The sequence below is a fragment of the Hemiscyllium ocellatum genome, chromosome 9 (genome assembly GCF_020745735.1).
Source record: "Hemiscyllium ocellatum isolate sHemOce1 chromosome 9, sHemOce1.pat.X.cur, whole genome shotgun sequence".
Classification (NCBI taxonomy): Eukaryota; Metazoa; Chordata; class Chondrichthyes; order Orectolobiformes; family Hemiscylliidae; genus Hemiscyllium; species Hemiscyllium ocellatum.
This window is the reverse complement of record NC_083409.1, coordinates 100,079,913-100,100,641: the sequence shown is the minus strand read 5'-3', so window position 1 is coordinate 100,100,641 and position 20,729 is coordinate 100,079,913. Positions and strand designations below refer to the sequence as shown.

General features: G+C 38.7%; 1 protein-coding gene across 1 annotated transcript in view; it reads left to right on the top strand.

Moving 5' to 3' along the window:
- The window catches only part of znf326 (zinc finger protein 326), a 46,938-nt gene that overhangs the window by 5,519 nt on the left and 20,690 nt on the right, over positions 1 to 20,729 (top strand). Inside the window, exons 2-8 of the mRNA XM_060830611.1 lie at positions 1,925 to 1,990; positions 7,913 to 7,997; positions 10,458 to 10,905; positions 16,218 to 16,386; positions 18,494 to 18,543; positions 18,815 to 18,914; positions 18,995 to 19,109. Coding sequence (XP_060686594.1) covers positions 1,925 to 1,990; positions 7,913 to 7,997; positions 10,458 to 10,905; positions 16,218 to 16,386; positions 18,494 to 18,543; positions 18,815 to 18,914; positions 18,995 to 19,109 — 1,033 coding nt within the window. The remainder of the gene's footprint in view (positions 1 to 1,924; positions 1,991 to 7,912; positions 7,998 to 10,457; positions 10,906 to 16,217; positions 16,387 to 18,493; positions 18,544 to 18,814; positions 18,915 to 18,994; positions 19,110 to 20,729) is intronic.

Sequence of the window (20,729 nt, the reverse complement as noted above, 5' to 3'; positions counted from 1 at the left end):
TCTCTAAAGTCACTCTTCCACTACAATTTGAGTTAAATTAAAGCAGTTGCTTTGAGAATCTGTCAGGCATAAATGTGCGATGTCCTGCAAAAGGGACTCATTTTGAGTGATTAGTGTCTCAATGGTGGTCATAGAGATGTACAGCATGGAAGCAGATCCTTCGGTCTAACCCGTCCATGCTGACCAGATATCCCAACCCAATCTAGTCCCACCTGCCAGCACCCGGCCCATATCCCTTCAAACCCTTCCTATTCATATACCCATCCAAATGCCTCTTAAATGTTGCAATTGTACCAGCCTCCACCACATCCTCTGGCAGCTCATTCCATACATGTACCACCCTCTGTGTGAAAAAGTTGCCCCTTGGGTCTCTCTCCTATCTTTCCCCTCTCACCCTAAACCTATGCCCTCTAGTTCTGGACTTCCCAATCCCAGGGAAAAGACTTTGCCTGCAAAATATTCGTTTAGTATCTCCCCCGTTTTCTGTGGCTTCACACAAAGGGCGCCTTGCTGATCTTTGAGGGGCCCTATTCTCTCCCAAGTTACCCTTTTGTCTTTAATATATTTGTAAAACCCCTTTGGATTCTCCTTAATTCTATTTGCCAACGCTATCTCATGTCCCCGTTTTGCACTCCTACTTTCGTCATACTCTTCTAAGGATTCACTCGATCTGACTTGGGAGAGAATGCTGCTGTTGGACTTTTTTTCTTGTAGGAGATTTGGAGGATCATGTAAAGGCATCACTGTGCTACTTCAGCAGTGCTTTGAAGTGCTCACTATGGGTTTTTCAAGGCTCAGAAGCATTTAGGAGCACGTGGATTACAGATGCCCAGAAAACCATGACTCTTATCTTGAGTTTGAGATTCTGATCTTACATCCCTAACCTTCCTACAATAACAGTACTTCAAAAGAAAAGCTGTTAATTTGTTGTGATGCATTTGGTAATTGTGAAATATGCTTTTCATATGTGCAAGTCTTTAACCATTTAGGTTGTCAGACATTGAACTGTTTTCATGCACATTGTAATCATGTTTCCCACTCAGAATCAAAATACAATTGTGTCTCTTTGGAACAGTACTGAGGCTCCATCTAGTGATCATTTTTGGTGGTGCTTTCATTCAGTTTCTTAATGAAACCCTGTTGTATACTCGTTATATAATTTCATTTAGAATTACCTGGAAATAGCTAAAGTAAACTTAGTAGATACACTTTTTAAGTTCTGGGCATTTTTGCTCCTCCTTTGCAGCTGAATACTAAAATGATCGACTTCAGATCAGCAACTGCTCAATAGTTTTGATAACTTATACAATATTGTCTTCCCCCAATATATTGATTGTGAATGAAAAATTTTTGTTACAAAAGCATGTGTCTGCCTCTGAAAGGTGACAACTTAGCAACTAATAACAAATACTAGTTTAGGAGATGGTCAACATTAGTGGGCGGCACGGTGGCACAGTGGTTAGCACTGCTGCCTCACAGCTCCAGAGACCCGGGTTCAATTCCCACCTCGGGTGACTGTCTGTGTGGAGTTTGCACGTTCTCCCCATGTCTGCATGGGTTTCCTCTGGGTGCTCCGGTTTCCTCCCACAGTCCAAAGATGTGTGAGTCAGGTGAATTGGCCATGCTAAATTGCCCGTAGTGTTAGGTAAGGGGTAAATGTAGGGGTATGGGTGGGTTGCGCTTCGGCGGGTCGGTGTGGACTTGTTGGGCCGAAGGGCCTGTTTCAACACTGTAAGTAATCTAATCTAATGGCGTTAACATCATGAAAGTCTCATTAACAATTTCAGTAGGTACAAAAATCAGAAAATTCGGTCCACCCATGAGCACTTAGTTAGAAAACCCTTAGTGAGGCAATACTTTTACCCACCGAAGAATTTAGTTCACTCGTGATTTGACTATTGAAATTTTTTTTATTGCTGCACAGGTGGATCAGAATGGATGAACAGTGGCAGCAACAGCAGTTGGAGCACCAGGGACAACTGGAAATCAGGTGGGAACTGAATGGCTGAGCAACACGAATTGAAGTATCATTGACCTGAAAATCAATCCACTTTCTAAAATCACGTTTCATTTGTCACTGCTCTTTTGAGTGATGCAACATGTATCTAATGTTTACTGTTCATTTAAAGATGTTGGGAATCTATAATATGTAAATTTATACAATGTATGTTATTAGCATTTGAAGCTGTCTTGCCTAAATATGCATTTTAATATGCCACATGCTTAGGTACTGTATTGCTTGTACTCCAGTCTCTACTAATGGCACTTTACCATTATTTAAAGCCCTATAATCTGAAAGTATTTCTTTAGCTGTTTCAATCCATTTTGTAGCATTTACCAGGTAAAACGGAGACTCAGGGCAAATTTACTTCTGTAGGTTTCTTTAAATTTAGCATTTTCCAGTTGAGGTGCTGGGTACATATGGTAAGTGGCCTTTCATGTGCCAGAATTGTTGCTCATCCTTCACATGCTTGCAAGGTACTTTCATACCACAGAGCTTTAAGGATTCCTAAACCATTCTAGGACTAATAATTTCACGGAGAGAATTCTAAATAGTTTTCTTTTTAGTTATAAAGCTAACAATTTACACTATGCATGAATGTTTGTAGCTGTATCTTTTCAAAATCTGGCACAGTAGTGCAAACTGGTTTCGAATGTGCTGGAAATCGTGATACGTTAGTAGTTTGTTCTACAAAGCAATCGCAAAGTTCCACTTTTGATTCAATATCAGCATTAAACCGCTCAGTGGAAAATCTGCTATTGAGGTTGATTGTAGAGTAGTGATAATGTGGTCAAATTACAGGTTGAATCATGTAGCATAGTTTGTGTGTTGCATGATGAAGGCTGAGGTACTTTTCTGTTATATTTTGCTTGCAGTTTATACAATTTGTTAAATGGCTTGTAAATTTATTACAAAACTTGATCTGAGAGGTGTCACTGAAATCACAAAGCATTCAAGTTTGTATAGATTATCACTCAGCTCCTTTATCAGTTCATTTCTGGAAAATTGTGAAAGGCAATCTGAAAGGTTATTAGCTGGAATAAAATTCAGCTTGCCCTAAAAATAAGTTCAATTAATTTATAATATTGATAATGGATATACAACTTAAGCACGAGATTGAACAGGCAAGGAAAGCAATAAGTTTTAGCTGGCAGCTGCATACAAAATGTCTTTGTGGATGGTTTTTCAAGCAACGTTTAAATAATGGGCTGGTGAAAAATCCAATCTAAATGTACAACATAGTTAAATATCAAATTGGAGTTTGAGCACATCTTGTAGCAGAAGGCTGAAAAATGTATTTAATATCTTGAAATTTCCCTGGAATTTCTCTATATAATCATATCTTGTGAAGAGGCGAAACTTTGAAGTTTGTCCTGAAGTATTGATTCCTTATTTTCTGACTGCAAGAGTCTTTGCCTTAATTACTATGTTTTTCAATTAGAAGATGTGTATCTGTAAATCCCTGATTACCTACTTAGCAAATAAATTTCCTGAAATGGCAAAGGATATGGAAGATATAGACTGTAGGGAAATAAATGGTGACATCTTACAAAATGTCCAGATTACAGTGGAGGAGGTGTTGGATGTCTTGAAATGGTTAAAAGTGGATAAATCCCCAGGACCTGATCAGGTGTACCCTAGAACTCTGTGGGAAGCTAGAGAAGTCATCGATAGTCACAGGTGAGGTGCTGGAAGACTGGAGGTTGGAAAACATGGTGCCACTGTTTAAGAAGGATGGTAAAGACAAGCCAAGGAGCTATACACCAGTGAGCTTGACCTCGGTGGTGGGCAAATTGTTTGAGGGAATCCTGTATTTCTGAACATGTATTTGGAAAGGCGAGGACTGATTTGGGATAGTCAACCTGGCTTTGTGCGTGGGAAATCATGTCTCACAAACTTGATTGAGTTTTTTGAAGAAGTAACAAAGAAGATTGATGAGGGCAGAGCAGTAAATGTGATCTATATGGACTTCAGTAAGGTGTTCTACAAGGTTCCCCAAGGGAGACTTATTAACGAGGTTACATCTCATGGAATACAGGGAGAACTAGCCATTTAGATACAGAACTGGCTCAAAGGTAGAAGACAGAGGGTGGTGGTGGAGGGTTGTTTTTCAGACTGGATGCGAGCATAAGAGGTACAGTTAGTAAGTTTGCAGATGACACCAAAATTGGAAGTGTAGTGGACAGCGAAAAGGGTTACCTCCGATTACAACAGGATCTTGACCAGATGGGCCAGTGGGCTGAGAAGTGGCAGATGGAGTTAATTCAGATAAATGCGAGGTGCTGCATTTTGGGAAAGCAAATCTCAGCAGGACTTTTACACTTAATGGGAAGGTCCTTGGGAGTGTTGCTGAACAAAGAGACCTTGGAGTGCAGGTTCATAGCTCCTTGAAAGCGGAGTCACAGGTAGATAGGATAGTGAAGAAGGCATTTGGTATGTTTTCCTTTATTGGTCAGAGTATTGAGTACAGGAGTTGGGAGGTCATGTTGTGGCTGTACAGGACATTGGTTCAGCCACTGTTGGTATATTGTGTGCATTTCTGGTCTCCTTCCTATCGGAAAGATATTGTGAAACTTGAAAGGGTTCAGAAAAGATTTACAAGGATGTTGCCAGGGTTGGAGGATATGAGCTATGGGGAGAGGCTGAACAGGCTGGGGCATTTTCCCTGGAGCGTCAGAGGCTGAAGGGTGACATTATAGAGGTTTACAAAATTGAGGGGCATGGATAAGATAAAGAGACAAAGTCTTTTCCCTGGGTTGGGGGAGTCCAGAACTTGAGGGCATAGGTTTGGGGTGAGAGGTGAAAGATATAAAAGAGACCTAAGGGGCAACCTTTTTCACACAGAGGGTGGTACGTGTATGGAATGAGCTGCCAGAGGATGTGGTGGAAACTGGTACAATTGCTACATTTAAGAGACATTTGGATTGGTATATGAATAGGAAGGGTTTGGAGGGATATGGGCCGCGTGCTGGCAGGTGGGACTAGGTTGGGATATCTGGTTGGCATGGACGGGTTGGACTGAAGGGTTTGTTTCCATGCTTTACATCTCTATGACTCTCAGTTGTTGGAGGGAATCCTGAGGGACAGTATTTACATGTATTTGGAAAGGCAAGGACTGATCAGGGACAGTCAGCATGGCTTTGTACGTGGGAATTCATGCCTCTCAAACTTGACTGAGTTTTTTGAAGAAGTAACAAAAAGGATTGGTGAGGGCTGAGCAGTGGACGTATTCCATGTGGACTTCAGTAAGGTGTTTGACAAGGTTCCCCATGGGACACTGTTTAGCAAGGTTACATTTCATGGAATACAGGGAAAACTAACCATTTGGATGCAGAAATGGCTCGAGTGAAGACAGAGTGTGGTGGTGGAGGGTTGCCTATCAGACTGAAGGCCTGCGACCAGTGGAGTGCCACGAGGATCGGTGCTGGCTCCACTGCTTTTCTTCATTTATATGAATTTTTTGGATGTGAACATAGGAGCTATAATTGTTTAGTTTGCAGATGACACCACCATTGGAGATATAGTGGGCTGCAAGGAAGATTATCTCAGTACAATGGGCCAATGGGCTGAGGAGTGGCTGATGTAGTTTAATTTAGATAAATGCGAGGAGCTGGATTTTGGAAAAGCAAATCAGAACAGGATTTTTACACTTAATGCTAAGGTCCTGGGGAGTGTTGCTGAACAAAGAGACCTTGGAGTGTAGGTTCATAGCTCCTTGAAAGTGGAGATAGGATAGTGAAGAAGGTATTTGGTATGTTTTCCATTATTGGTCAGAGCATTGAGGATAAGAGTTGGGAGGTCATGTTGCGGCTGTACAGGTTAGGCCACTTTTGGAATATTGCGTGCATTTCTGGTCTCCCTCCTATTGGAACGATGTTGTGAAACTTGAAAGGGTTCAGAAAAGATTTACAAGGATGTTGCCAGGGTTGGAGGATTTGAGCTACAGGGAGAGGCTGATTAGGTTGGGGCTGTTGTCCCTGGAATATCGGAGGTTGAGGGGTGACCTTATAGAGGTTTATAAAATCATGAGGGGCATGGATAGGATAAATTGTCAAGGTAATTTCCCTGGGGTCAGGGAGTCCCAAACTAGAGGGCATTGTTTTGGGTGAGGAGGGAAAGATGTAAAAAGGTCCTAAGAGGCACCTCTTTTCACACAGAGGGTGGTGCGTGAATGGAATGAGCTCCCAGAGGAAGTGGTGAAGGCTGGCTACATTTAAAAGACATCTGGATGGTTATGTGAATAGGAAGGGTTTAAAGGTATCTGGGCAACGTGCTGGCAAATGGGACTAGATTAGGTTAGGATATCTTGTTGGCATAGATGAGTTGGACTGGATGGTCTGTTTCCATGCTGTACATCACTATGGATCTATGACTAATAGCTTAAGCAGTAATTTGTGTTTAAGTTAGTTAAATACAATCATTTGCGACTGCTTGAGCTGGTGAATTTTTAATAAATTCAAAAGGTCTTGGTGTTATTGCTTCAGGATTTTGAAAGTTTTGAAAAATATTCACTATGGAGGATATTGATATGAAGGCATAAATTTCAATTGCAATAAGCTTGACTCAAGAAATGCATTCATTAAGTGAATATATGAATGACTCAAGAATGGACAGTTGGGGCAGCAAAGATGGCCTAAGATTGAATAGAAGATCATGAGCTGTGATCCATGAAATTAGGATCACCTTCGTTTGAGAAGACAGAGCAATCGGATAAAATTGCAGATGCTGAAAGTTTGAAATAAAATTGAAAAAACTGTGCTGGGGATTCTCAGCAAGTCAGACAGATGCTTTAGAAGGGTTAATTTCATCATCTATTTTACAGAGAAGTCAGCTATTGAAAAATGTGTTTTTCAAAATATTAGCGACTCGAATGCAGTGCTGGTTTTAATTCCTGCTCATAATGATGTTCATATTTTGAAAACTGTTCGTTCTGTTATGTAAATCAAGGGCAAATCTTCAGGGCAATTTGCAATAGGAAACCTCCACAACCCATGAAATAGTTTTGAAATATTTTAAATGTGATCTTGTTTAGTCAGTTGCCCATGTATTACCAGTATCTTTTATATTTAATAAGATATATATTTTTGGTGTCTAAATAAGAGTTCTAAAATTGCTTTCCTAACCAGGACGTTGGAATTTTGATTAGTTCATTGAAAAGCATCATTGCTATGTTAGCTAATAAAAATACGGCCATTCAGAATTACATTTTGTGATGTCAAGAAGGTATCCAGAATTTTGTTTCTAACATTGGTGCCACACGTATGATCTTTGTTTCACTTGAGCAATTAAACTTTAAATATCTAAAATGCTGCTACTTGCTGCGTAATTAATTCACATGCTTTTTCAAAATAGGGAATTTCTGTATGCAATATGATATTACCAAGGGCTGGAACAGGAATACAGCAAAAAGCTGCCACTAACGTGAGGGGAATGCAAGATGAATTTCCTGTGTGTGAAAATCAGGTGGCAGTATTGGTCAGATACATCAAACTTTTCAGGTGTCATTACAGTTCCTTTTCTCATTTGCCTGTTTTTTGCAAGTGAGTGTAAAGATTGCATGTTCGCAAACCTCCCACATTGACAGCAAAGTTTCAACCGATTCAATGAAGAACAAGTTTTGAATCTGGGGTCATGGCTTGCTTTGCACTTATCCTCAGTCTGAGCATAATGAACTGAATTAGTACAAAGACAATGAAGATGAGAACTGTTCACAGCTTTAATCTAACTCTGTCAGATCATAAATGCATTTAGTATAGTTTTTGTCTCCTTTTAAAACATGATAGCCAATTCAACCCTTTATTTTTGAATGCCTCAAATGATGGTCTGATAAATACTTCTAGTCAGTTGTTCTGTGGAAATATTTAATCAGCTCTCAACTGAAAAAATATTAACTTTTCGTTTTAATTAAAGGTATGGGGATGAGTGGTGACTATGAACGTAGTTCTTATGGGACTTCCAGATCTTTCCTGGAATCTTACCCGAGTAGGACTGAGAGGTAGGTGAAGCAATTTTAATCATTTATTACTGCCTGTCTTTCGAGTCATGCTGAACATTTTAAATTCAAAGATAAAAATGTATTGAAGTAATTACAAATTTCAATTCAATGCTGCAGCTCAGCTAAGCTTGTGTTGACCAACCAGTTTGTCTTCAAAAATTCATAAAGGCAGCATTATTTCATTTCCAGGACAGATTATGATGGATTGCTTTATTTCATAGCAATTTATTTGGATCAATAGAAGCTGTTAATTAGACCTTTGACATCTTAGTTTAAAAGAAGTGGGCATGATTTCATTACTTAACTGACTTATTGGACTTCAGAGTGATTGCTTTCTTTCGATTAAATCCCGTCAGAAGCAGGTCATTGATCACCAAAGCTAGCACTACCAAAATACATCTTAAAATGAAAGAGTTTTATGTTTGTAGAGTGAAATACAACAATGTGGTAGGTAGTGCTGAGAGGCAGCTTAACAATTATGATAAATTTCAAGGTATCTAAACTGTGCAGACTGCAAACGAGATAAAATGTTTGCAGTTAATTAAGAGAAATGAAATAATATTTACAGACGTAATGGGTTATTTTCATAAAATGCTTATTCTCCATGGATAACATTAATATGGTGGCAGTTCTGAGCATATTAGATGTTAAATGGTTTCTTTTAAAGATGGTAAATCTTGTTTGCTGTGGTTTATTTTTTAAAAGAAGAGTCACTCATATGTTTATCAGATTGTTGAAAAAGCTTTTATTACTTACCATTCATGTTTCTCACCTAATGAGCACAAAAAATACCAAAAAAGGTTTAATAAGAAAATTAAAAGGACCATGTGAAAGTGTTTCTCTCATTGAATTTAAGTGATGCTTAATGGAAATTTAAAAACCTTAAATACAGTGGCGGTGGGGAGGTGTTAAAAGCACAATGAAATGACTATTTTTGAACACCAAACAATGCACTTATTTCCTGCTGGCTATTTACATGTTAAATAAATACTTAGCCGGCTTTTTTTTTGGTACAAAGCCGCAGCACGTAATTAATCTGAGAACAACAGCAGTGATTAAAATCCATCTTTCTCCCCCCGCCCCCAACCAAGTCTCACTCAACTCCTGTTTTGAATTACTGCTCCATTATCCATTTTTACTGGTAGGTGTAAGCTATACAGAGTGGTGGTCGTTTGAGAAGGTCACCTTATTATGAGCTTCTCGGGTTGGGCAATTAAGTCTGAACTTTCAAGAAGTCCTCATCCTGTGAATGAATGGCCCAGTTAGAAAATTTGAAAATTGAGATGTAAACCCATACTCTTTAAGGTTGTCTCATGGCACTGTAGGGTGACTGGAGAGAGTTTGATACACCACACCTGTCCCCGTGTTTCATAGTCAGTTCAAACAAACTTAAACTAACTGGCTACTGTAGCCAGTAGTATTTAGTTTATGTAGGATCTATGTGATCATTCTGTAAGCTTATATATGAAGACATTTTTTGTTATTAATGCTGTATCTCTCAGTTCAAAACAACACTTCATAGACTTATAATTCAAGTTGGTGTGAAACCAGCGGCCAAACAGGCTTCTCGGTACATGAGTATGCCTCTGATTATCCAAAATATATTGTATCTGCATTAAAGTTGCAAAGGTTATGACCACAATCTGCTGAAATGCCACAGATCTGACCTGTAATATCTGGCATTGTATTTTTGAAAGATATGGCAATATACCCACCGCAATAAGCGTCTTGATGATTTCAGAGACTCTACCAATGATAATCCTGCTCAAAAACGAAGCAGTTGGAAAAATCCATACTAAATAGCTGTCAATATTAAAACTAATTGGATTAATGTAACTATTGCATAAACTAGTGCTCTGGACTTGTTCAAAGCTGTGACTTTAAAGAAATAATTTTATTAATGATTTAATATAAAGAATTCAAACAGAATTCTAAAGGTTAGTTGCTTATGATTCTTGCTGGCTCTGAATATGCTTTCATATTCTAGGTAGGTTTATCAGTTAAGTGAAATACTTAATTTATTTCTGTAAATAAGTTTTCATGCTCTCAAAAAATAGGAAAAGTAGCAACCTCTGTTAAATGGTTTACATTTAATACTGACTACAGTAAATGTATATTGACTGATGGTTTTAATGCAAAAATAACTTAATGGAGGAAAGATGTTACATAAGAGTTGTTGGAAATCTTAGATCTGATCAGCATGTCTTTACAATTGTTTGTAAGTCTCCTTAAAATCATTGTCAAGTACAATCTTTTGTTGAGTTTGAAAACTTATTTTCATAGCACATTTAACTATGTTAATACTGTATATACTTTATACAAACGTCAGCAAAAATATATACCTACGAAAAAGGGAATGAGTATTTGAACCCTTTTTAGCAGGTAAACAGTGTTTTGTTCTGGTTTTTATTGTATGTCACTGGTAACTTTACCGGTTTCCTTACTGTGCAATTTTTCCAGGTTTGGACCTTATGAGTCGCATGACTCCAGGTCTGCTCTGGATGGCCGTGATCTGTATAGATCTGGCTACGATTTACATGAACCAGGACGAAGTCGCTTTGGGGATAGCTATCCTGATCGATCCGAGAGCTCCTACAGGAATTTCGGTGATCAATACCTTGACCCTTATGAAGGTAGAAGCCAGAGCCGGTTATATGATAATGGCAGGTCTAACTGGGATGACACCTACACACATTCAAGTTCAATGCCTAGGGTGTGGGCTGATTCGGAAACAGGAACAGGAAGAGGAAGTTACTCTTCCTACAGCAGCTTTTCTTCACTCCTTACGAAGCCTTCAACTGTAGGCTCTCGGGGGAGGGGAATGCTTTCTTATTCTGGCAACGAGTATGGAGGAGGATCCCTTTCGATTCTGGGAGGACAAGGAGGAGGCAGAGGTCGAGGCAGAGAAGTAAGTACAGAATCTTTGAGATTCTATTCCCTTGCCACCTTTTTATGAAGGATACAAAATTAACTTTTTCTGGTCACTAGCATTATTTTGCTAGTGAGAGAAAATATGTTTTTCTCATGAGCTAAACAGTTGATTGGTAGTATAGTTAATCAATTGTTTTTAAAATGAATGGAAACATTTTGACTGTAGGTGTTATGATTTGGATCTTACTTTAAAACAGCAAGATAATTTGAGTTAAAATTCTTGCAATAAAAATCTTTTTCCTTTCTGAAGCCCATCAAATTTTTGATTGAAGTTTGGCACATAACTTTCACTTTAGGGATTTTCAAAGTTTGAAAAGCAAATGTTGAACTCTGTTGAACATTCCTCCCAAACTTAACTGTCAAAGTTTAAGACTATTGCTGCACCAGCTTTCATATTTAGGCAGTCTGAATGATATTCTGCCAATTCACCAGCATATTTGTGGGAGGGATGAAAGGTATGGTTGCAGGTAAACCTTGTGGTTGATTATGACTCTTGCGTCCATTCATCATGATCAGGTAGCTTTGGAAATTGTGCTGGATTCAGCACAATTCTTAATTGCTAAATGTTGGAGTTCACCAAAAATGTCCAGTTTCATTTTAGTTTAACACCAAGTCTGATTTGCATGGGATTATCTTGAATCAGATTAGGCCATCTGGTGTGTCCATGTCCAGCTTCTTTTTTTTTCTTTGAAGATTTACCCTCTGATCTGGATCCTGAAGCAGAATTGCTGCAGTTGTGCTGCAACCCCCTACTTAACTAAATTCTTCAGGAAAAGTTCACCTTGTGCTCATTGTGTGCATGAAAAACACACTGTAATTTATAATCATCATTTTAACTGAATATCCCATTTGTATCTTTGGAAAATTATCAGTTTGATAGATGTGGGAAATGATTCTCTGATCAGAGAGGATAAGGCCAATAATCATAATGACAGTGACAATGAAGGGCTAATTACTTCTTTTAAACTAATCTGAACATTTCCAGTTTGATAGATTTTTTTTTCAGTGACTTGGATTCCTTTACATTTTATATTCACTTGTATCTGAAAGCAAATTGGATTTTGCAACAATTTCCCACATGACACAACCAATTGGATGACAACATGAAAACTGCGCAAAACGGTTAACTGCTTGCTATATTTAGATTCCCCTGAGCTTTGTATGCAATGTGTATACCTTGAATATGTATTGACATGTGCACTGAGAAATCAACATGAACATTTTGAGTTTGTGCATGGTTATTAATGATCAGTTGTATTTGTTCTTACTGGATGTATGGATCCCACATGAATGAGTTTGCTCTAAATGTAAAATGTACATGCTTGTGATCTTTTGGAAATGTTCTACATTGTATAGACATAGTATACGCATTATTCATGCCGTACACGTTTAATATTACTGGATACCTTAAGTTATGCCTTGTAGCGACTGTATAGTATATTATTCACCAGCATCATAGATGCATTTCAGTCCAAACTCTGAGTTAATGAGCTGTTTGGATTCAACAAAATTCTCCCAGCTGCGAATATCCCACAACTTTAGTAATTATGTCAGTGAAGTACAATGCACATTAAGAAACTAGCAAATTCATTATTAATAGAAATGGACATTTTCCAATAATCTTAGTTATGTTGTGTTTTGGTGAAACATTAGCCAAATGGTAAAGATTGAACAATGCTGTCTTTTCATGTTCAAAAGAGCAGCCTATGTTTAGCTTCAGAACTTCAACTCAGTACCAACCATTAACTGTTTATAAAGCTTCTCAGTGCGATGTCATCCAGTTGTTTTTCCCCTGTGCTAGATTTTTAAAAAGGTTGAATTTCTACATCATACTGGGACAGAAGGGAATAGAATTAAAGGAATTATTTCAATATAGCTTTCTTAAATTCTGTAACCAATTTAATTCCCCTCATTTGAAGAATATCAATTGGATGAGTTAATTCTTTTGAGTATTTCCCTATTAGTTTTGAACCTTTAGGCTTCATTGCCCTTCTTGACAATGTCTCATGCTGATGGAAATTAAAGTTAATGCAACCTTGCTTGGTAGGCAAAAGTGAGGACTGCACATGCTGGAGATGAGAGTTGAGAGTGTGGTGCTGGAAAAGCATACAGGTCAAGCAACATCTGAGGAGCAGGAGAATCAACATTTCGGGCAAATGCCCTTCATCAGAAATCATTCCTGAGGAAGGGTGTTTGCCCGAAACGCCGACTCCCCTGCTCCTCGGATGCCGCCTGACCTGCTGCGCTTTTCCTTCACCACAGTCTCAACCATGATTGGTAGCCAAGCCTACCGACTCTACGTGGTTATTTGTTTAATAGGCAGCTGTTCATGCTGCTTTCCCATGAGCAGAAAATGCCATTCCTACTGCAAACACTGCATTTTTCTCCTTAAGCCTAGCCTTGCACATTTGATAGGTGCTTCTGCAAAACTATTATTTTGTATTTGAGTGCAGTACACACAACTGCTGTTGCCATTATATCCAAGATCCCTTGAGAAGCAGAAGCGCCACAGGTGGCGTTCTCATTTTCCAACAAAGCTGCATCACTTCTAATTACACTGGAAAGTAATATAATTACATTTTTACAGTATTAGGTAATGGTCCATCTTCTGATAACACAACACTGCTTGAAAAAATTTGCTTGTAATCAACACAGGTGTCATCATATTTTTCACCAACAAATTTGAATATAGTCGTAAATTCAAGTTTATGTTCTTTTATTTCAGAGAACATAAGACAATAAAAGCAATATTGATGTATCACTGATGTATTTTAGTTACAAAGCATGGTATAAGCATTCAGTGATAGTTAAAATTTCTCCTGCAGAGATAATGCACCTCGGAATGGAAACATTTAGGATTTTTTTGGTCCTTATTCCTTGAGAGCAAAATTGACCTGTAAAATAGCAAAAATGTAATTGATCAAAATCTGATGGAAATCAGCTTTGTGTTTGAAAAGATTAGAATGCAAGCATAATGGAATATCCCTCTGAATAATGACACGCATGCATAACTGTTTGATATTCAGTGTGACCATTTATTTATAAACAAGAAAATGCTTACTTTAAACAAAGTTAGCTTTGTTAGAAATGCCACCTTTTCTTGTTTCTTTTCTTAACCCTGGCTATGTACCTGCTGAGGCTTAGGGAATGTAATTTTCTTCATGCCTGCATTCAAATGTTGCAAAGATAGCCTGTCAACAGCTGAAGTTTGATCTGGTAAAACGGAAAATGATGATAGGGTATCTCCCTTCTTTCTGTGTGTCTCCTTCAACCACCACCACCACACACTGGCATTCTCTGGCATTTTGTATTTCTCAGAGAGTTACTCTAATTATAGTTATTTGAATAGTTGAACTTTTTCTAATATTTCTTACTGTTTTTTGTGGCATCATACATTTTTCATGAGATTCAGGTCATGTCCTGGGGATAAAAATGAATGTCTTCATTTGTGAAGACTAGTTTTTCAAATGCTTTATTCACTATGCTGAGATGCTTTTGCATTCTAATATTCCTTTTCAAAAAACAAAGATGATTTTGAGTGTATTTAGATGTTTCTGGTTCTTCTGGACTAGTTCTGTATCTCTCTGACTTCCAAACTTAATGTTATTAGTTGCTTCCTTCCTTGAATAAAATTATTGTTAGGGTGATGATGTCCTTTAGCATTTCTGTTGCACAGAAAGTTTAGGATTCTGCCTCAGGCTATGTTTTTAAATGAACAATGTGGTATGGAGCAATATCATAAAATAAAATCCCATCTAATGATCATGTCCTAATTAAGTTTTGGCTGGCATTTTAAAACCAACCTTTCCAGATAGATTCAAATCTGAATAAGTATGTTTGAATATATAGTTTAATTATATAATTAGGCACAGGATATTGTAAGTTTAAAATGGTGGGAAGCAGTGGCGATGAGCAGCACATACAGACTAATGGTGGTAATATTTTAAATATGAGGAGTAGGAACTAGAAATGCAGGGTGTAGGTTTCCACACTGAGCTGTAGGTTTGATATCCAGACATTTCATTACCTGGCTCGGTAACATCATCAGTGGTGACCTCCAAGTGAAGCAAAGCTGTTGTCTCCTGCTTTCTATTTATATGTTTGTCCTGGATGGGGTTCCTGGGGCTTGTGGTGATGTCATTTCCTGTTCGTTTTCTGAGCAGTTGATAGATGGTATCTAGATCTGTGTGATTGTTATGATGTTGTGGTTGGAGTGCCAGGCCTCTAGGAATTCTCTGGCATGTCTTTGCTTAGCCTGTCACAGGTTAGATGTGTTGTCCCAGTCAAAATGGTGTTTTTGTTTCCCTCCATGTGAAGGGCTATGAGGGAGAGAGGGTCATGTCTTTTTGTGGCTAGCTGGTATTTGTGTATCCTGGTGACTAACTTTCTTCTTGTTTGTCCTATGTAGTGTTTGTGGCAGTCCTTGCATGGAATTTTGTAGATGACGTTGGTTTTGTCCATGGGTTGTACTGGGTCTTTTAAGTTCGTTCATTTTTGTTTGAGAGTGTTGGTGGGTTTGTGTGTTATTAGGATTCCGAGAAGGCTTAGTAGTCTGGCTTTCAATTCTGAAACTTCTTTGATGTATGGTAAGGTGGTTAGGGGTTCTGGCTGTGTTTGGTCTGCTTGTCGTGGTTTGTTCTTGAGGAATCTGCGGATTGTATTTTTTGAGTATCCGTTCTTCTTGAATAAGTTGTATAGGTGGTTCTCTGTTTTCCGAAGTTCATCTGTGCTGCAGTGTGAGGTGGCTCGTTGGAAAAGTGTTCTGGTACAGCTTCGTTTGTGTGTGTTGGGGTGGTTGCTGGTATAGTTAAGTATTTGGTCAGTGTTTGTCGGTTTTCTGTACACGAACTGACCACTCCCATCCAGGACAAACATATAAATAGAAAGCAGGAGACAACAGCTTTGCTTCACTTGGAGGTCACCACTGATGATGTTACCTAGCCAGGTAATGAAATGCCTAGATATCAAACCTACAGCTCAGCGAGCAAACCTACACCCTAAACCTCAACCTGAGCTACAAACCTTCATCAACCTTGCAGGAACTAGAAATCTCTACAGTAAATTTGAAAACTGTTACAGGGCAAGGAATTTTTAAGAATCTTAATGATATTCCAAAGAAAATTAAAATCATATTAACATTTATCTCCACAGAATCTTGGTCTGAGGCAAAGTTTGCATGACTTGCAACAGACTCCATGAATGTCTACAATTAGGCTCATTTGTTAGAAATTTTAAGAATAGTAGTGGCCAAATTTGTAACATTTGCTTGGTTTTTAAAATACATTACAGCTATCAGACTTAGATATGTACTCAAGAACTGGGAGTGGTGTGTCATACAACAGAGGTGGGTTTTCATCAAATGTTGGAAGAGGCATGAAAAGGAAGGGGGCACAGGCCAACAAAACTACAATAAAGAAACAGAAAGTAGCAGCTGCTGACAAAACTCTAAAAACATCCGGTAAGTACTGCATTGCCTTATGCAGAACAATCATTTGCTTCAATGTTACCAACTCGAAATGAATTGGCATAGTAGGCTCGTTATTGGGTAGATTCATAGTAAATTTATGCATGCTAGTTAACTGAAGCAGTTTGACCTTTACCAAGAGTATCTACAGTCAGAATTACTTATAACATTTAAATGACAGGGGTCATAGATTCAAACGAAGTGACACAAAAGTTAGAGGGGACATGAGCAAAAACAGTTTTTCAAGCAGAGGGTAATGATTGTTTGGAATTTGCTGCCTGGGTCTGCATGTTAAGTGTTGCAAGCTGCATGGCAGGGGCTATGTGCAGGAGGATAGAAAGGGTAAATGGGTGATTTTGGATTGTCAAGGGAAAGCTGGACCGAAGAGACCCCTTCTGTGCTATGGCTCTAAGGTCTTTTCTGCTTGACAGGAGTTGGGTGCCACAGAGGGTCTGTTCATGGGGCCTCACCCTTTTACAGTTTATAACTTAGATTAGGGTAATGGGGGCATGGTAGCTAAATTTGCAGGTGGTAGGAAGGTAGGTAAGGGGCATATGTTGTGAAGAAGTTGAAAAGTGTGGTGCTGGAAAAACAGCAGGCCAGGCAGCATCTGAGGAACAGGAGATTCAACGTTTCGGGCAAAAGCCCTTCTTCAGGAAGCCCTTTTTCAGACTTATGCCCGAAACGTTGATTCTCCTCCTCGGATGCTTTCTGGCCTGCTGTGTTTTTCCAGCACCATATTTTTCAACTCTGGTCTCCAGCATCTGCAGTCCTCACTTTCTTCATATGTTGTGAAGAAGACATGAAGTTGCAGACCAATGAGTAGTTGAGTTGGTGGGCAACAATCTGGCAGCTGGCCTGTAATGTGAAAAGTTGAAATTGGTCAGGAAGAATAAGAACAAACCGGGAATTACTACAGAAATCCAAGGTAGAGAGATCTCGATGTTTGGTGTCACAATGTTAATACATAGCTGCAGCAAATGATTAAAAGGCCAAAGGATTGGTGTCCTACATTATGAGAGGAGTTGAGCTTTGAGGTAGGATGTTGTGCTTCAGTTATACAGGGCATTGGTGATACCTTGTCTCTACTACTGAGCATGATTTTAATCTCCTTGCTCAAAGGAAAATGTAACTGTGTTAGAAGGTTGTCGGAGGTTTACTGGATGTATATCTGGAATGAGGGGAAAGGTTAGACAGACTGGCTTTTTTTTTCCACAGAAGTATACACAATCTTGAACAGTTTTAAGGTAAATGGAGAAGTAATGTTTCTTATGGACTAATCCAAAACTAGTGTAAAAATTGAAGTGGGGGGGTGGTGGTGGGGTCAACTATTTAGGACAAATGGGAAGGCTTTTTCCTCCCTCTATGAATTGTACGACTTCGGAATTCTCTGTCTTATGGTGGAAGCTGGGTTAGTGAACATTTTTAAAGAAGCAATAAATAGCTTTTTGTTAGACAAGGGAGCTTATGGTGTCAGAAGTAAATAAGAATGCTGAATTCGAAACAGAAGCATGTTAGCTGTGATCTTATTGAACAGTGGAGCAGGATTGAGGGCCCAAGGAACGTACCTTTCCTCTTAATTTGTGTATGTATGTACCTTTGATTATATCATTGATTAATCCAGTCTTGTCCACCTCCAGGACTACTATAAACTCTGTGTGGCGGATATGATAACTGCACGGCAGCTGCTATGCCACTACAGTAGTACATTTCAAACAAAAAAACACTCGAGTATTATTTAAGATACAAATTTCTCTATTCTAAAATTTGAAACATGCGTTACTTTTACAGTATGTGCAGTCTATTATGCAGAGGGCCATAACTGAAGCTGGAAGTGTCATGATCTTTCTTTTTAAAAAAACTAACTGAACTATAATCAAAGGAACTATAGAAACATCAATATTTTGAAAATAACGGTGCATTTTAAAGTAATTTGAAATTCATGTACTATTGTATATCGTACTTCTTGATGAAATTTTTTAAGTATTAAATTTGAATTCTGACATTGGTTATTTTTCTAATAAGAAATGTATATTATAGTTTATTGTTAATGTGGAAGATTATGTAATAATAGAAAATTATCTGTTCGCATGTATTTCAGTGGCCAAGTCTCCAGCTAACAATACTGCAACCAAGATCTCAAAGACTCCGGTAATACCCTCATTGAATCCAGACATTTACTTATTGTTAGATTGGATATTCATATCTTGTGATGTGTCTATTATCTGCACAAGTCAAGACAGGCTTAAAAGCTGGCAGTTGCCTGAGATAGAAATTTGAATATTACCTACTTTTATGGTGTTTTGCAGTAGTTTCCATAACATACATTACTGGATAGGATTTGTGGAGAATTTACCTAGCATGACTTTCTAGACTTTGTTGTTGCTGTCTCTAATGTTTTACTTTTGTCCCTTTTGAACAGACTGCAGCAAATGTGGTTCAGGATCGAACAACAAAGGATGAAGATTTTACAAAAGATGCATATGAGCCAGATGCATATGAATGCTTTGACAAAAATGAAGGTAGGTAAATTCATTATTCATGAAGTATGTACTTAGGTAACTTCAGTCGTACCTTGTTTAAAAAGAATATTATCATCAAGGTAAAAAGAAAACTGATAATGAAGATGAGGAAGAGAAAAAGAAACTTGAAGCAAGAAGAGAGAAACAACGGCGTAGACGTGAGAAGAACACTGAAAAATATGGAGAAGATTACCGGTAAGTTCGAATATAGGATTCCGGGTAATCCAAGACGGAGGATGGGAAAAATTTATGGCTGTAACAGCTGCTCTTTTATTGAGGTATTTTAGATGTTGGAGGTGATTTCCTCGAATTCCAGGAGCAGCAATTACTGTTTATATGCTGTTGCATTGTTTTGGAACTTGGGGGGAAAAAAAGTCAAAACAACCGCAGTTTTAGAAGGGAGAAGAACAAACAAAGGAAGCATATGGGGAGGTCAGTGCAGGGTAGAGAGAGAAAGAAACTGACACAGCAGTGATCCTGCATGATTACTGCTTTTGCTGTTTGAATTCATGTATCGCTGGACATGGGAGTGCGTCTGGGAAAATGAACAAATAGTGAAATTCACAACTGATCTTGGAGGAGTTCACGGCACAGAAGCAGATAAGTGTATTGTTTTTATGTGTGACCTACAGAAAGTCTGCAGTAGTGAGTAGAGTGGATTTGTTCTTGATTTTTTTTGGTATGTCTCTTGATTAAACTTAAAATATAAGTCAGAATTATTCATTTAACCTGGGGCAGTGTTTTGTAGAGGAATAAGATGGTGTTATTTTCTGCGTCTGTAGATTGTGAAAGAGCAACATTGGCCTTTAATAGAGTGATATGTGCTTCCCATCTGATGTGGGAGTTTAAGGGTTACTGCGGATTATATCTGCAATAAATGCTGTTGGTTGCGAATCTTATCAGATCGAATGAATCGATTGGAGACACAGTTAGAAGCACTAAGGAATTTGCAACGTCAACAATATGTGATGGGTGGCAGTTATAGGAAGGGCATGGGGGATGGGTTAACTCCAGGAAAGGTAAGAGAGATAGGCAGCTAGTGCAGCAGCCTTCTGTGGCTATACCCATTTCAAAAAGTATGCTGTTTTGGAAAATGTAGGGGGTGATGGATTCTCAGGGAACGTAGCACGAGCACCAAGTTTCTGGTATTGAGACTGGCTCTAATGCAACGAGGGGTAAGTCGGGTTCCAAGAGATCAATTGTGTTTGGGGACTCTTCAATCAGAGGCACAGACAGACGTTTCTGTGGCCAGCAGAGAAAATGCAGAATGGTGTGTTGCTTCCCTGGTGCCAGGATCAAGGATGTCTGAGAGGGTACAGAATGTTCTCAAGGAGGAGAGGGGCCAGAAAAAGGTCATTGTCCACATTGGAACCAATGACATAGGGAGGAAAAAGGTTGAGATTCTGAAAGGAGATTACAGAGAGTTAGGCAGGAATTTAAAAAGGAGGTCATCAAGAGTAGTAATATTTGGATTACTCCCAGTGCTACGAGCTAGTGAGAGTAGGAATAGGAGGATAGAGCAGATGAATGCATGGCTGAGGAGCTGGTGTACGGGAGAAGGATTCACATTTTTGGACCATTGTAATCTCTTTTGGGGTAGACGTGACCTGCACAAGAAGGACGGTTTGCACCTAAATTGGAAGGGGACTAATATACTGGCAGGGAAATTTGCTCAAGCTGCTCGTGAGAATTTAAACTAGTGAGGTGGGGGTTGGGACCCAGGGAGACAGTGAGGAAAGATATCAATCGGAGACTGGAACAGTTGAGAACAGAAGTGAGTGAAACAGTCAGGGCAGGCAGGGACTAATAAATTAA